The sequence below is a fragment of the Crocodylus siamensis genome, chromosome 10 (assembly GCF_052110815.1).
Source record: "Crocodylus siamensis isolate JL-2025a chromosome 10, ASM5211081v1, whole genome shotgun sequence".
Taxonomy (NCBI): Eukaryota; Metazoa; Chordata; order Crocodylia; family Crocodylidae; genus Crocodylus; species Crocodylus siamensis.
Window position 1 is genome coordinate 52536384 of NC_143404.1, and position 18017 is coordinate 52554400.

At 41.1% G+C, this 18017-nt stretch overlaps 1 protein-coding gene across 2 annotated transcripts in view; it reads right to left on the reverse strand.

Moving 5' to 3' along the window:
* PTPRT (protein tyrosine phosphatase receptor type T) overlaps positions 1 to 18017 on the reverse strand; it is an 846898-nt gene that overhangs the window by 140912 nt on the left and 687969 nt on the right. For both annotated transcript variants that reach the window (XM_090064242.1, XM_090064241.1), the window contains exon 12: positions 727 to 1000. In XM_090064242.1, coding sequence (XP_089920368.1) covers positions 727 to 1000 — 274 coding nt within the window. The remainder of the gene's footprint in view (positions 1 to 726; positions 1001 to 18017) is intronic.

The following is an 18017-nucleotide window of genomic DNA, read 5'->3' on the forward strand; positions in this document are numbered from 1 at the left end:
CACACTAAGCAGTATAAGTAGGAAAAACAGAAATGCCATCTAGCTTCTATTTTGTTCCTCTGATAATAGTAATATTTCATCACGGCAGGTGTAGACCTTGCTAACAAGAACAGTCAGAACAGACTCTTTATCCACGTGGTCTCCATTTCAAACCAATGTCTCACATTAAAATCTTAACATTTCTGGAGATAATCTGGGATTTTTCAAAATAGCTCAAAATTGCTAGACACTCAACTCTCACTGAAAGCCAGCATTACTTCAATATTGCTTCAAAAGAAATTCTCAAACATAAGTGTTAAATTAAAATATGGCCCAATATAAGATTAGTGGTTATCCTACTTAATAGTTTCTTGTAGCTCTTATGTTCCATAATCTAATTTGCAGACATGGCAAATGTTTGTAAGTGGAGATAACTGGGGAGTACTATCACTATCCCCTTTCTAGACCCTTCTCTAGAGTTTAAAAAGAATGCACCACTGGAAGGATCAATCATACTGCAGCAAAATATCACCAGCAAATTTTTGTTGTTTGGCAAAATATATCTCCAGTGACGAGGTTGTTTTGAGGTTCTCAGTGCAACAAAGAGCCAGAGGCTGAGCATGGAACAGTAGTGACATGTTTAATTTTCTTTAACTTTTCTGGGGGGAACAATGTGTATTTGTAGGAGGTAGAGGGATGGAAGTTGGCCATTTACTCCAAGCCCGCCTCAATTCTTTCTGTACTTACTCCATTTGCTTTGCTAAGAGCCTGGAAGTAGATGCTGTAGCTTTTCAGTGGCGAGAGTGGAGCATTCCAATATCCATTGTAGGTTTTGTTGTCACCCACTGTGAAGGGTTGAGTGACTGGCAGGTTGATGGGTTTCAGCTCAGCTGCAAAGTAATGGGGTGAGTCAAGGCTGGAAGCATTCTTGTAGCTCACTGGGATAGAGAAGCACTCAATGATGTCTGCAGCCCTCCGTGCTTTCTGCAGCCTCTCTTCTTTGACAACAAGCTGATAGACACTGGAAAAAGAGGAGAGAGGAAGGGAGATAATGAAAGGCACAATTAGAATTGCACCAATTCCAGCAGAAAAGGACAAAACAAAGCTGATGCTGAATTTAGAATATTTCATATGGAAAAAACGCCTCCAGTGGAGCCGCCACATTGTATGCAGTTGCTAGTTCTTTGCTGTAGTAACAGCTAAACATCACAGGTGCTTTGAGGGCAAGACTTGGATAATTTACTTCATAAATTTAGCAGTTATTCCAGACATACTCTGATGAAACTGAGAAGAGATACCAGTTTTACCTCCAATATTTGTAGAACACCTTGGGTTTTCAAAGGTTGAAAACTGTCACAGAAATGTGCTTTTTTGTCCTAATTAAATGTTACATTTATACAGTGAAATGCATTTGAACAATTAATTTCAGTAACTATAGACATGGACAACAAGAAGGCAAAGAGAGAAATGTGTTAGGAGAAGTCACAATATAAAACTGTATGTAGGCCAAATGGGATTATGGTTAGAAATATGTGAATTTGTTGGCAAATAGTTATTCAATTATTCAATAATTATAATTATTCAACAGAAATTAACACCTATGTCTACTGATTGTTTGAAAATTTAGATCAAAATGGACAAATATTTCCTGCTTTGCCAATTTCTGGCCCAAAGAATATTTAGTAATTTCATTCAAAGGAGAGAGAGACCTATTCTGAATTGCTCTGTAAGGTACTTTTTCTGGGAAGTAAAGGATTCTGGTTCAAACCCTTGTTTCAAATCATGAAACCAGGGAATCTGAGAGCTCCCACTCTCTGGAAGACTGTCTTAGCTAGTCAAGTATATGAGGGGGAGAGGGAAACAGCAACAGCAGAATCATAGATTTGCAAATGTTGCTGGTTTCCAAATTTTCTTTGCTTAAATGTATTTATTTATTTATATATCACCCTTCTCAATAAAGGCTCAGGGCAGCTTACAGAAGACAACACAATAACATAGAACAAGTGAATTAGAGAACAAAACTGGAAAAACTATTTATAAATGCCAACAGAGAATTAAAATAAATTATATAGCAAAACCCTGATAAACAAGACCTGAGCTTAGGTTTCTTTGCCTGCTAGATGTTTATCAAAATAGAAAGGGCTTACAGCACTTCTGGAAGATGTGGCTTAGGCTGTGGTGGGCCTCAAGGAGGTGGTTGTTCCAGAGCTGACAGTTGACTACTGAAAAGAACTTTTCATGTGTTTTTGCCAAGTAAACTTGGTGAATTAATCATACTTTACAGGAGATTTCTCTCAGCTGACCTTTAGGATTGCAGTAGGACATAAAAGAGAAGGGGGTCACTTAGGTACATAGGGCCTAAGCCATTAAGGGCCATATAAGTCAAAACCCACATCTTAGGTTTTGCCCAGAAAGCTTTTGGGAGCTAGTGCAGACTCTGATGCACCAGAGTCATATGCTCCTGGTGACCCACCCGTGTCAAAGAGCAGGCTACTGTGTTCTTTACCAGCTGCATCTTCTGAACAATCATCAGAAGCATGCAGCCCATAATAGTAGCCTAGCCTCCAGGTTACAAAGGCATAAATGATGGTAGCCAGATCTGAATCTGAAAGAATGGGTCACAGCCTTTCAACCAGATGGAGTTAGTGAAAAGCCACTGCCACCACCTGGAAATCCAGGTGCAGCAGAGGATCCAGCAGCAACTCAAGAATGGAAACCGGAATGGAAAGGGGAAGCTGTGGGAGAAAATAGAGACTGCAGCGCTCAAGTCAGATGAGAAATTTAGAGCTGGGCATCAGCAACGTGCTGATGGCACTTCACTTCATATCTCCACGGAGATAGTGCTAGAAAAAAATACTAGAAACAAAAATGTATCATTAAATACAAAATAAACTTTCTGATTAATTCAAGGTTTAAAGAAATGGTGTAAAGTTGACCCAAAACAATTTTTTCCCCAATTATGGTTCTCTTCCACCACTGAAAAATAAGGTAATGGTTTTCATGGGCAAGAGGATCAATACTAGATATTGGAGAGAAACATCCTTTATGATACTGGGTATGGATAATAGGGGTGTGTGAAGCGGGCCCTATTCGATTCAGATTCAGCCCGAATCAGAGACAGTGATTCGATTGGTTGATTTGATTCGGCTGAATCTGAAGATTCAATGCTGATTCGAGGAATCAGCGATTTGGACATGGATACAGCCTTAAAAGTTTTTTCTACATACCTGGAGGTAGCAAGTGCGGCTTATGATTGCTGAGATGCTAGGGCACATGGAGCATCCCACACGAGTGTCGGGGGGGCCCTCCACGTGCTCAGTGGTGAACCCAGAAGTGGACCGGAAGTAATACCGGTCCACTACCATGATTGCCGGGATGTGCGCTGGGCCCCCCCGCTTGGCAATTGGCCGAAGGTGGAACCTGGATGCACCTCCTGACCCAGAAGGCACCCGCTGCCAAGCTGGGGGGTGTGAGGGCCCCCCACAGCGCACTCCCCGATGGACCTGGAAGTGGACCAGAAGTGCTTCTGGTCCACTTCCGGGTCTGCTGACGAGCGTGCTGGGCGCTAGCCCCCCACACTCCTGTGGGGCGCTCCATGTGCCCCACCATTACAGCACTCATGAGCCCCTGCTACTTAGAGGTATGTAGAAAAAACATTTAAAGATGTCTCTATGTCCATATATCCAAACCTTTCTGAATCTCTCCAAATCAATTTGGAGGGTTCCAATTTGATATGGAGAGATTAAAGGATCACCTGATTCAATTCAGATTCAGAGATTCAAATACTGAATCAGGTCAAATCTCCACCAAATTGAATGAGGGACTGAAGCTGCACGCAGCCCTAATGGATAAACATTTTAGGTGATTTACAAGAGGAGGGAAAGCTGCTACTTGGGAGCATGCAACAGCCATTACATTTGCCTGATTCTGTAGTGATACAAGTTAGTCAACATGCCCAACCTTTGACCCTGAAGAAAGCAGGGTTTTATGAACATGCAACAACTGCGTGGCATGAGCTTGCATCAATACCCTTTGATACTGATACCATTGTTACATCTATCTAAACTGTGTGTGAACCCAAATGGGTATATAAATAATGCAGATATGCAAATACACCTTTACTTTTTCTGCTGTGTTCTTTGGGATTCTGTCCTGGAGCAGAAGTACTGAGAAATAGTGCTCCCATATCCATTCTCGATGAAAAAAACATCTTCCTAATGTCCAATAGAAAAAATTGGTTTCCTAGCAAAGCATGTGGCTTTATAGCCTTAGTCGAACAAAACTGTTGGAAAACAGCAGCTCTTGATATTCTTTCTAGCAATATAAACCTCTAATTCCTTTGTGAATCCTGCTAAGATCTTGGCCTCAGTCTTACCTAGTTCCTGATATTTCTAGCCTAGATTTACAAACCTGAGAAGGCTGCATAGCATCCAAATGCACTATCCTTTGTTTTCACAGAGAGTTAACAAAGCTCTTAAGTTCAACACTGCTACAACTGAGGCAGACACACTGACTGCTTAACATTACTCACCCATTTGACAAAGAAAGATACTACTGCAGTCATTTCACTTTTTGTCAGAGTATTCATACATGCTGCCCTCACCTGTCTATGTGAGGCTGGTTCTTTGTCTAGTTAGACAGGAGAGATCGATGCAAAGATTGGAAACAGCCAGCAGCACATCATTCTACCTGCTTTCAGAAGCTCATTGTTGCAGAAAAATTGGTTGGAAAAATTTCTAGCACAGCAATGTCTCATCAACATTTCTATATGAAACAAAAGAACAGCAGCTAAAACAAGCCAGTGAGGTAGCAAAACAAATCCATGCCTTTTGATTATTTACCATCTTATTTTTAGAGGTAGCTTGGCGTATTGTCATCTAAAAGAAAGTTGGGCAGGTAAGCATTTGACAAGCTATCATGAAAGAGAACAGCTTCCAAATTATAGACATAATACTGGATGATCAAGAAATATGAATCACTTTAGATTTTTATACAACTGTAAATGGCCCTTCTACAAAGTGTCACAGAACACTCCCCATGCCAGTGCACAGGAGCATGCCAAGAATACAGCAAATCTGGTATGTTCTTTGGCCTGTGGATGCGCCCCTGCCCTTACAAGTTCTTTCCCTCTGAGCTAGTTCCAGGCCAGAAGGACCCAGAAATCCTGGCCTTCTGCATAATTCAGACCTCATTTCTCATCTAGTAATTCCTCCATCAGCAGTAGTTCATCCTCAGTTTTAATACACAGAGATTTCACTACAGATAACTAACATAAAAGAGGAAAAGTAAGAGAAAAACAGTAACTTCAACACTTATAGCAAAAGATCAGTTCACTAGTTTGTAACCAGACGTTAGAGGCAGAGTACAATTGAAGGTTAGGGCTGTACGAAGCTCTGGTCCGCGATTTGATTCAGCGAAGATTTGGCCTGATTCAGTGGCTGAATCTCCAAATCTGAATCAAATCAGAGAGCCCTTTAATCTGTCTGAATCAAATCGGAACTCTCCTAATTGATTCAGAGAGATTCGGAAAGATTTGGTGATCTGGATATAGACACAGATTGAAATGTTTTTTCCACATACCTCAAGGTACCAGGAGGCTTATGAATGCTGCAGTGCTGAGGCAGATGGAGCATCCCACAGGAGCATGGGGGACTCCCCAGCTCACTCAGCAGCAGACCTGGAAGTGGACTAGAAGCACTTCTGGTCCACTTTTGGATTTGCTGTGTTGTGCGGGGGGGAGAGGGGCTGCAACCCCCAGGCTCAGCTACTGGTGCCTCCTGGGTCTGGGGTATCCCCCAGTGTCCCCCTGTGGTTGATTGCTGAGCTGGGGAGGCATGGGGGGGGCATGGCGTGCTCCCCGGTAGACCCGTAAGTGGACCGAAAGTACTTCAACTGCCTGGCATTTTGGGGGTGGGGGGAAGAGGTTGACTACCCTGCTGTGTAGCTGCAAGTCTTTTATTAGAAAAGGAAGGTAATACTGGACTCCTTGATAAATTTTGCAGGTTTTATATAGATAAAACCACATTACTTTACTTTAATAGAAGCTATTTAAAGTTTTTGACAGCTTCATTCTAAATCACTGATAAAAGCACCAGCCATAATGGTCACCACAGTGTAAGCGCTGTGTGCAGGGGAAGAAAATGTGCTCTTATCATCATTGACAAGGTAATCTTTTAAATGATAAGTTCTCCATTCAGTGTGCAGGCATGAGAGTAGATGATAATCATTCCAAATCACAGCCCTGTTTCCCCACTACTGTGAGATCTCTGGGCTCTGTCATGCTTCCTCTCCTATTCTCACTGTTCTTGCTTTCTTTTCTATGGCTTGCAGAACAGATGAAAAAACAAGCTGAAATAGGCAAAAATATAGTTATACACTTGGACTTGAGTCAGGTTTTAAAGATTTCTGATAGGCATAAGGGTACAAGGTAAAACGTATATCCTATTTCTCCCAAGTATTGGTCCTAAGCTCTTTAGTGACCTGACTGGTAATACTTCCCTAAAAAGTGAAAGACTTTATAACACATCTAATAATTATATGCTGTTTTCAGGGAGCTACACCTTCCTGATCCTACACTCATACTCTTATCAAAGCAGTGTTTCCACAGCCAGTGCTCCCTCCCAATGCAGATTGTTATTTACAAGTCTTTACACAGAATATATTGATATCAATCAAATATAAATATACTATATGTATCTTTACCTATTAATATGTGCACACATTAAACATAGTATATCAACACAGTATGTACTATTATTTCCAAATTTTCCTCTGGAAGAAAGGTGAACAGTAAGGACAGCTTATCCTACAGTTTGTAAAGTTAGTGGGAGACTCCTTTTGAGCAAGAACTACTAGACTGATACAAAATAGGCTAGAGATCGTGGAGCCTTTCATTTCTAGCTCAAGTGTGGTCTAAGTTACTAGTACACAATCATCATTTTCAGCAAGATAATTGTTTTGGAGGCTCTGAAAAAGATGAGGAGAATATCAATCAATTCACTGGAGAGAAGTATCAATGTCTCAGCAATATCCTACATTTCAACAGAACTATAAATGGGCAGCAATGCCCTTGTTTGTAGTCATCTTAATTAAAAATTGAGGACAAGATGAGTAATGGTACTGAAAGATACTTAACTCCATCAATGCAGATCACTCTGTGTCAGATCTGACACACATTGGATAGGAACAGCCAACCTGGTGAGTGTGCACTGCATTGATATTTATTACATCCATTCATTGATTTCACAAGTACAGAACTTTTAGGAATGCTCTAAGGAATGAAAGACTCATCAGGCTACTATAGTTCATGCAACACTAAGATAAAGCATGAAATACACAGGCAGTTGCATACATGTTATTCAGAAGGGTCAACAAATAACACAACCTGTCCTTTTGTTTGAGGTACACAGATTTTATTAACATATTCTCAGGACTACTGAGTTTTGTGGTATACTTAGAATATTGGCTGACAGATATCATCTGCAGTCTCAAAGATATTCACAACACCATACTGCTAATTTCATATAGCAGAGCACAATAGCAATCTCTCGGAGACAGGCATGAAACGCAGACCTTCAGGTACTGGGCTTGATCTCCATCTTACTTTCATACTTTTAAACATTTTCCCCTCTTGCTAGTTAAACATATTGACCCCGATTCTAAACACTGCGCCTACCTACATCAGTCAAATTTTATGCAAACTCTATTGTAAGCTGGCAGAGAAGTCAGGCAATAGTTATTTATGTATTAGTTAATGAAAACTTCATTGTGAATGTCTGGTTTTGCATTTAACTCCTGGCCACATTCAATCTGGTTGACTTCTTTATTTATTTACATACAAGTGTTCATGAAGGTTCTTCATCCCAAACTGACACCATGGGCTTAACTTTCAGACTATTGGGGAGTGTTGACATGATATCCAAAACTCCCATTTAAAAATTAAGATGGACTTGTAGACATGAATAGGACTACTTTGTGGTTTAGTTTAGAGGTTGTCAACCAGGGGTATGTGTGCTCCCGGGTGTACTTGAGAAGGCCATAGGGGGTATGCCCAGGCAGGTTAGGATGGAGTGATGCCCCACCACGCCATGTCACTGCCTCCCAGGAGTGGAGCCTGGGGGGTGGGGGAAGCTCACATGCAGTGGCTGCCTCTGCCACCCATTACCCCATGCTGCTGCTGCTCCGCATGTGGCCGCTGCCAACCCTGCACCCCTCTGCTCCACATCTGGCTATGCGCTCCCCACCCCGCCTGCTCTGCATCTGGGCACCAGGGGTACACTCACAGGCAATATGTGGTGGGGGCATGTGCCCCCCGAGATTGGCCCTCACTGGCCAGGCAGTGGGGTGTACCAGCTGGTGCCCTCCCTGAGAAGTGCTGTTGGCACTTCTGATTTTGTCACCAGCACTTTCACGGTCGGCAATTGGCTGCTAAGGGATCCCCTGCCCCAGTCGGTGATCGGCCGCTGGTGTCCCCAGGTCACCCATGGGTATATTGATTTTAAAAGGTTGAAAACCCCTGGCTTAGTTGATTTGGGTGTCCCAGACATGGACAAGACAGTAATGCATCATTCCCATATTTTTCTTTACTCAAAACATTTAAAATATCAATCCTGGCTTTTGGCACATTGGCAAGGGGCAAACAAAATAACTGAGCTTGCATAAAATTAACCATGTGGCAGCCTCACTAAAACCCAAAGTTATGAACATGCAGCATTTTTTTGATAACGGACTTTTTTCCCTGTGATGCCTATATTATAACCCTTTAATACATAGCCATAATTTTTCTCCTGATTGTATGTATAGTCTAGTAGAACAAATAGGGATGAAACTCAATAGGATTCTATAAAAATGTATTGGGGTTCTACAAAACTCACTCCAAAACACTATGGAATTTAATGCCAGTGCACTTCCTACCTACGCTGTGCTTCTTAGCATTCCCTTATAATTACATAGAGGACTGTCTGATACATTTTATAAAACACCTAAAAAAACTATCAAAAGATTAACACTTTTCTGTTTAAAAAACTACAAGACAAACTATACAAATGTACAGTTAAAGGGTAACTTGAGGGTCATCTAGTCTAATACCTAAAATGGTTAAAAGGCCTGATTAAGAGACTTTACTAATGTGAGCATAATTTGCACTTCCAAAATGTAAACCTATGATCAAATTGAGGGTGAAACTCTTGAGCATTTGCCCCTCTAAGCTACATCCAAAAGCAAGCACTTAGTATCAGGCATTCAGAACTGCACCTACAGTTGGTTTGTGCATTCAGAGTGTGAGTCCAAGTTTGCAGGAGTCACTTATGGCAGTAACAGGGCCAGAAGTTTCATATATTTTAAAATGTCACTCTTAACAGCTTGCCTTTCTACAGTACATTTAGTCCAAGGGTCTCAAGCTAACGAAATTAACAGATACCATTGGGATGTAGATTTAGGGCCTGACTGAAAGTCAATTAAAATCAACAAAAGACTACCATAGACACCAATGGGCTTTGGATCAGCTTTACATCCAACATATCATATTGCAGTGAAGCTTAGCTCATGGAAAACATGTTCATATACAAATGTAGAACAAAGTAATCATGCTGTCAGTATCTTTCCTTTTAGATTTGTATAGTTCCTTCTTCCAAGATTGAAAAGCTAGGCCATTATGAATAACAGGAGAGCTCTTAAAACGCACCTTAGCCAATCTAATCAGTAATAAAAAGACAGGTTTTTTGATGATGCAGACTTTCACCCAAGTAAAAATCATATTAATGACGGCACTTGACTCAATTTACAAATGTATTCACACCAAATCCTAGGGGTTCTTTTTGTTTTTTCTTAGCCTTATTTAAATTAAACATGTAAACAGAGGCAGGATTTCCCAACAGATACCAAGAAATGTCTGAATACAGGTCATACTTATTAAAAAAATAAAAGGTCAAAAAAAGAAAGGGTATTTAAGAAGAGTATGTAGAGATGGTTCCAGTTAACACTGCAATCAGCAGACCTGCCAGGTTAGAAGTCATCCAAGAACCCCTGAACTCAGGAAGAAAAAAAAAAGCTACTAGGAGAACTTCTGTGGCGAGCTGAGTTCTCCCAGCAAGGCCAAGAAAGCTTGGTTTTCTTAGGCTTCAAGACACATTTTAGCTCAAACTTTCTGATATGGGTTGGTGATTTCATATGTTTAGAGAAGAATATTTCATTCTGGTTTTCTGTATAAATGTTGTTTTTGAGCTTGACAAAAGGCCTAGAGGTTGGGCTGGGAATTTAAAATGGGAATACAAACAAACATGAAGAGTTTATCCCTGAATAGACCGGGGGAAGGCCCAAAGATCCCTTCATCATCACCTTGTGGAAATAGGTCCTTGCTAAGTGCTCCCATCCCTCAGTGGAGGAAGTTTTCCCTCCATTACAGAAGGGCTATTATCCTCTGCCCCCTTCACAGAGGAGCTTGCTGTATTATCCCAAGGAACTGTGTGCTGTGCCTGGCACACAACCACTATATATCAAAATGCTGAAGCACAATGCCTCCTAGAATATTCCCGAAAGTACTTTAAATACGCACTATCCCCAGCACTGCCCTGTGGGAACCATACACTCAGAACTTGTGCAGTAACAGCCTCAGTAAGTTTCTTGGGCTATCCTCATGAGAAGTGCATCAGAATGATATACTGACCTTTAGACTGGATATTTTGGCACTGAACTTTAAGTAGCCTTCAAGGGTAGCTGTGTACATTCAAGAATCCCTTTTGGAGGCGAGTTCTGGACTTACGAGAGCTCCATAAATTCATAGCGAATGGCTTTGAAAATAGCAATGCAATCTTCTGTAAAATACTGAAAGGGTCTACCTAATGACCTTTTATAGAAGAACTAAGAAAAATAATACCCTCACTTGGAATGAATGCATTGATGGGGCAGAATTGAAACCATAAATGTTTCCCCCACTACTGAAAAAGTCACCAGACTTTTCCAAGAGTGATAAATCTGTCTTCTTTTACCCTGCTCTAAACTCAGTCTCCCAAATGCCTTGGACAGTTCATCACAACTTTCATGTCAGAAAGTTAACCACACAAACTTTCAAATGACAAGGGCTGTTTTATGTAAGGAAATGAAGAAGGCGTTATCAGTATGTCAAGTGTATATTAGATACTATAAAATATGAGGATATCCTACCTGACAGAATTGCGCTACTATTATGAATCTTTACATAAAAACTAATTATAAAGTAGCTGAATTTTGTTTATAGTGAAAGCTATGCTTTACCTGTGAAGACTATAGCAGTTTTCACATACTGGGGCAGTGAGTATAGTTTCACACCTTGACTACTACAGACATTCTCAAGTTCTCATGATCTGGTGAGGCCTAATAACTATTATTTCTGTTTTACAGATGAGTAAATTGAGGCAAAGTGAAGTTAAAATGAGCAATCCACCTTCTCATGACCGTCTCAGCCTCTGGTGTTTCATTTCACCACCAACAACTGCAGTAGCGAATAGCTGAGTCCTCACCAGGCTGGATAGATACTTTCAGAACTTTAGAAATTCAACATTTCCAAACAGTGGCAGGAAAACCCTGTGATTAGGGCAATGTCTGTGAACAGCAAAGAAAAAAAAAATGTGCAGACAGGAAACATGCACTGGTGCCAGGGGAATGAACAGATTTATGTTACTTGCATTATATATTCACCTTTCTTTTACATTCATCAATTCTCTGCATTTAATCTCCTTGGAAATAAAATCAAAAAAATCAAAATGAGGGCATTTCAAAGCTATATGCTTACTTATCTAAGCCATCTTCATAAGCCTGACCTGGCTTGCAACATAGATTAGACATAATAGCTGCTATTCCCAGAGGAAGAGGCTAGTCCCTATCTCTCTAATTCAGTGTTATTCCATGCTGGCAGATTCAAAATAATGAGTGCAGACAGATATGGCTTTCACTGTGACAGGAGCTAATGTTAGTGGTTTTGGAGGTGTTTATTCCCTCCTGAGCCATCTGCCATCTGTTTGATCTGCAAAACAAACAAAAACAAAAAGAATGAGAAAAATTTGTGTTAATGTCACTTAGCATTAGGCAGCATCACTAACTGGGGTCTTGTCATCTTCAGTGTTCAGTTTCTTTCAAGAAGAGACAGAAGTGACAAGGACAACCAGAGCCATGTGTTTAATGAATGTTCAGTATGAGGTGAGAATGTGGCCCTTTTCAGAGATGGGATGGCTGTGGTAGGACATCTCTGCATGGCTCCTGCCACTCTTCTCGTAAGTGTATGGGAACAAGTAAGGAGATGCTGACATCTTCAGCTAGTGCAAACAGAGGCTCATCACTAGCTTAAGTGGAGCTGTACAAAGTCATACCTGTGGATGATCTGGCTCATATTTTTCAAAAACCCTCCTCTCACCAACGTGCAGAGCTAGCACTAGCAGATTATGTTAAAAAACAAATAAAAAAACCATATATTTTAAAAGATGACAACATGGTGTAAGAGTATAAGATCAAGAATACTGAAACATGAAGACAAGGGCCCCAGAATAAGTATCATGTGAGCAGATGCATCATGAGCTCCAAACACACTTGCCCCATCAATATACATCAAACGTTTTGGTGGACCAGCCATGCTGAGACGTCTCCTTGAGTTCCAGGCCTCTCTATTCTGACACTGCCTGCAATCTGCCAGTTTTGGGCTGCTATAGTCATTCATGGACTGTTCCAGCCTATGCTAGTGCTACAGATGGGGGAGTTTTAAAACCATAGAGATGGTCCCCAGAGAGCTGGATCTTGCCAGGCCTCCTCCATGCCAGCACCTTTTGACAGGGAAAAGAGGACAAAACACACTATTCACCTTCCAAATTAAAGAAAATTTTGACTGAGTGTTAACTCCTCGAGCAAATCACAAATTTGTGCTGGTGGACAGTAAGACAAGTCAACACTCAGATTCACCTTTCATTGATTCCCCAGCCCCTCCTTGCCTTTCTTTTGTATGTTCTTGAACCACTCCCAGTCATTATTATTACTTTGTACTTGTACTTTCTTCTCATTGGTCCCTCTCCCTGTTTTTCATACCTTATCTACTTTTCCTCTGCCTTCCCCCACCTAGTAAGTGAATCTCCATTCTTCAGCCTTCTACCAACTCTTGCTTTTGCTCTGGAAAAGTGCTACTAAAAGAGAATTCACAGCTGAAATAGCATTGTGGCTGCTGAGGCTTCCTTTTTTACTGTCTGTCTGCATTTATGATAATCCCCGTATCCCATCTGCAGCCCACACACTGGTGCAGCAGCCCCCTTTACTGGTTCCAAGAAATTATGTATTCATTATGGAAGAAATTAACACCTCAAAGCAAACTATAATTAGGAATTCTTCAATTCGGTTTATGCTTTTTCAATTAGGCTCGCTATAATTTTAATCATGGGAGCATTAACATGTTTCTGGAATTTATATACCTGTGGTATAATTAAATCCTGAAATATCTTAGTGTGCAACATCAAAGTATCGCTTACTCATCTGCCCTTTTATTGCTCTTGTGTATTAATATATACCCATAGAGGGCACCTTCTTATGTACATCTACTCCTATGTGGCCTAGGTGAGAAGAACTCAAGATGCTCAGAACAGAATTTACTTGTTCTGTGAATCAATAGCTCTGGGCCTTGATACACAGGTGAAATTCCCTGCAGTATTAAATGTGTGTGTTATTTCTAAGATGGAGACATCTGCCAAGGACTAGAGGGCCTAAGCCCACTGTAGACAAAGAGAGGCTTCACATTGACTTCAATAAACTTCACATCAAGCCCTGAGAGCTTCACAATTATTTCCTTTGTCTTATAAGCTAAATTTTAACCAGCCTCTATGCAATTAGCCCTTTATTTGAGATAATGGGGAATACATTAGAACTAGTAGATGTGAAACGTGTATAGAAAATGCTTTTAAAGAGACGCCCTTAAATTGGCAGTGATGTACATTTTCTCCTGTTCCCTCCTTGTCTTACCAGTTGACAGCTTAATGTGAGAAAATGGCCATCAATTTGTGATTCTCAGCTAAAAGTTCAGACTTCATTAACCTTTTGATTGCTGGAATTGAACCTGACAGCTTACATAGACAACATGAAAGATTTGTGCCAAAAATATACTCCCTAACTTGCACCATTCTCAGACCTTTATAACAGGCAATAAAAAAAAATGCTATCAAAGCTTCAGCGTGCAGTTAATACAATATTGTTTGACCCAAGAGAGAGATTTTCTGTATCTAATTTAATTTTTTAGATATTGTAATTAAAACAGTTCCTGCTTCCACCTCCCGTTTTCTAGTCATTCAAAGCTTCCCCATGGGAAAATTAGCATGGCACAGTAGGTCATGAAGTCTCAGAGCAGGTATATTTTTGAAAGCTGATGAATAGGCAAAAATAGTTTTATGTCATTTTAAAGGACAATATGTTCAGGTGAACAGTAAGCAGATTCTGTTAAAAATGCAAATCAGGCAATTCACCTATCATATCAAATATTCTGTCTTGTGGTTAAAACTTGAGGTTTAAGAGGAATTCTGTAATACTATATAAAGGATTAAAAATTCCTTCCCAACCATTATAATGATCATCTTTTACACCCCAACTATGAGGTTTAATTATATTTATCAAAGTGAATACAGTTGCAAATATCAATGATCATAAAATCACCTTGTATTATCTAAAACTCAGCTCCACTAAATGACAGTGGCAGGACATGGCAATACATGACTACAGTTTTGCAACTCTGCTGGTTAGCTCATCATGCATAAGACATGTTAGTGGGCCTAACTCAAGTAATCCTGCAGTGGTGTTCTGCTCAGTGTTATAGTGCAACAATCTGAGCGGCTATCAACATCAAGCACTTTTCCTCTGTATCCAAATTCATGGAAATAACTATTAACAAAAAAGCAAACAAACACAACTTGCTTATGTTTAGCAGAAAACACTACCTGTCAGTTTACCCTCAAACTCTTGCTTAAAATAAAGCAAAATACTATGAGAAACTCAGCTTAGATGAATTCAGATCAAAACCTCCAAGGTTTATTACATGACATACTAATTAACACAGATAATCAGTTTTATAATATCAGATGCCTGAGTTGATAAGACTTATTCCTCATTTGATAATATAAAATTAATAGATCTAGTATGGTGATTCTTTGCCCTCTATCCTGTCAACCAAATCATGTGGTACATACTCTTTGCTCTTGAATGCCAGTTAACAAAAAGCTAGCACACATTGTGTATTTCTAAGTATTTATACTGCATCGATGTACTAAAATTGAGCCATCAAAATAACTGAGAGCAGGATAATTTGCTTATGTTCTCTTAACAGGTTTAAACGTTAGATCCTTTTTGCTGTTTCATTGATCTTTGATTCCCTTATTTATTCTCAATCTTTTATAAAAAAAGGTTTATTATATTTATTCTGTGGGGGCTTCAAGAACAATAAATTGCCAAATTTGTTTGGGATTAATGAAATCATTAGCAACACAAAGGCCTGAGAGAGCTCACGTGAAGCCAATAAAACTCCATTAAGAAGTGTTAAGGCAATGAGCAGAATAGCATGTTTCACTGTGTAGCTGCCATAATGTATACATCAAAACCATGAATTGGAGAAAAACTTTAACCACAAGTTTGGGGAATAAACAGGAGGAACTGGTTCTTCTGCTAAACAGAAATGACTCAATCTCATAGGGATAATGGAGGTCTGGTGGGACTCCTCCTGTGACTGGACTATGGGTATAAACAGCTATACCCAGTACAGGTGAGATCATGCCGAAAAAAGGGGCGGGACTGTAGCTCTCTGTGTGAAGGAGAGCTACATGTCCCTACAAGCTGTGATTGGCACCCAAGAAGGATGACCGGAGAGCCTCTGGGTTAGAATGTGGTGAAGGGGTTACGTCAGTAGGAGTCTACTACAGATCTCCAAATCAGAAACAAGAGCTAAACCATGAATTCATCAGGGAACTGGCCACACTCTCTGTGCATAGCTGTCATGGGAGACTTCAACTACTCGGACGTCTCATGGGAAGAGCACTCAGCCAAATCCAGCAGGTCTCAAAGTTTCCTCACATGTGTGGATGAGCTTTACTCATCTCAAGCAGTTTCTGGGCCAACAAAAGGTAAGGCAGTATGGACCTGCTACTGGCCAAAAGGGATGATCTAGTCAGTGATCTAAGAATCAAAGGGAAGCTGGGAGATAGTGACCATGAGTTGATCACTTTTACTATCCATCGCAAAGCTGGCACGTCAGTCAGCAATGCAGTAGTCCTCGACTTTATGAAAGTCGGCTTTCCTAAGCTCAGAAGGCTTGTTGTCAAGACCCTGAGAGGCTGTGATTGAACAGGGAGGGGAGTTCACAACAAGTAGTTGCTCCTTGAGGAAGTGATCCTAGAAGCACAAGGGAAGTCCATCTCAACTGACAGGAAAGGTGGTAAAAGGGTTCAGAAATCTCCTTGGCTCAACAGGGAACTCATGGACCTCCTACATCTAAAAAGAGAGGCTTATAAAGGATGAAATACTGGAAACACCACTAAGGAGGAATATTCTGCACTGGTGCACACCTGTAGGGAGCAAACTAGGAATGCCAAGGCTGCAGCCAAACTTAAACTGGCTACACGAATCAAGGACAATAAAAAAGTCCTTCAGATATGTGGGGAGTTGGAAGGAAAACAAGGGAAATACTAGACCCCTGCTAAAGCAATTCGGGCAGCTGACAACTGACACTCAGGAAAAGGCCAATCTGCTTAATGATTTTTCACCAGCCCAAAGGGACCACCTTGCCTAACATGATGTGGAATGACCAGGGTGAGGGTGAATATATGTCCACCATTGGCATAGATCCGGTGAGGGAGCACCTTGAAAGGCTGGACAACCACAAATCAGCTGATCCAGATAGATTGCACCCAGGAGTGCTAAAGGAACTGGCAGACATCATAGTGTGGCTCCTGGCAAGGATATGCAAGAACTCATGGTGCTGCGGGAATGTACCTGAAGATTGGAAGAGGGCCAATGTTGTGCCTATCTTCAAGAAACAGAGGAAAGAAGATCTGGGAAACTACAGGCCAATAAGTTTGACCTCAATCCCTGGAAATATCTTGGAAAAATTATCAAAGAAACCATTCTCAACAGGCTAACAGAAGGCAGCATTCTGAGGGATAGCCAGCATGGTTTTGTTGTGGGTAGATCTTGCCTGACCAATCTCATTTCCTTCTATGATCAGGTGATGTATCACCTGGACAATGGGAAAGAGGTTGATATCATATATTTGGACTTTAAAAAAGCCTTTGACTTGGTGTTCCATGATAATCTCACGGAAAAATTGAGCAACTGAAGCCTCAACTACACTACAGTCCGATGGCTGGGAAACTGGCTCCAAGGTCAGACCCAGAGAATGGTAGATGACAGAACTGAAGCAACATGGCATTCAGTGACCATTGATGTCCCACAAGGCTTCACTTTCAGACCTGTAATCTTTAATGTCTTTATAAAGGATCTGGACTCTGGTGTCAGAAGCAGACAGGCTAAGTTTGCTGACAAAAGCAAACTTTGGGGAAGAGTGTCCACACTTGAGGTTAGGCTAGTGATCCAAGCCAACCTTAATAGGCTTGCAAGGTGAGCAGATGAAAACCTGATAATATTCAATATGGAGAAATGCAAGGTGCTCCACCCTTTGTCTGCAGCCTGTAAGCAGGGTCCAGATCCCCTTGATTCTCCGGGTTTCATTCCACTTGGTGAGGTTGGCCAAAGACAATACGCATGGATTGCAAGGAAGGCTGTAGGCTTCTGGAGCGCGCTGGGACTCCAAGGCTTAGTGACCCTCCTGTAACTCAGGTCCAGGTCTCTTATCTTCTGTTCTGCTGCTCTTGGCACTACTGAGAAGGCTGTGCCCCCACCCCTATGACTTTGGGAGAGGAGGCCTCATTTTAGCCCTTTGGGCTCTGTGCCTTCTGTGACAGGAGACTACAGTCACAGCGCTTTTGTGCTCCAGACATGGGACAGGTTTGACTCCTTGGGTGCGGGGCTGGACCCGATGATCTCGCAAGGTTCCT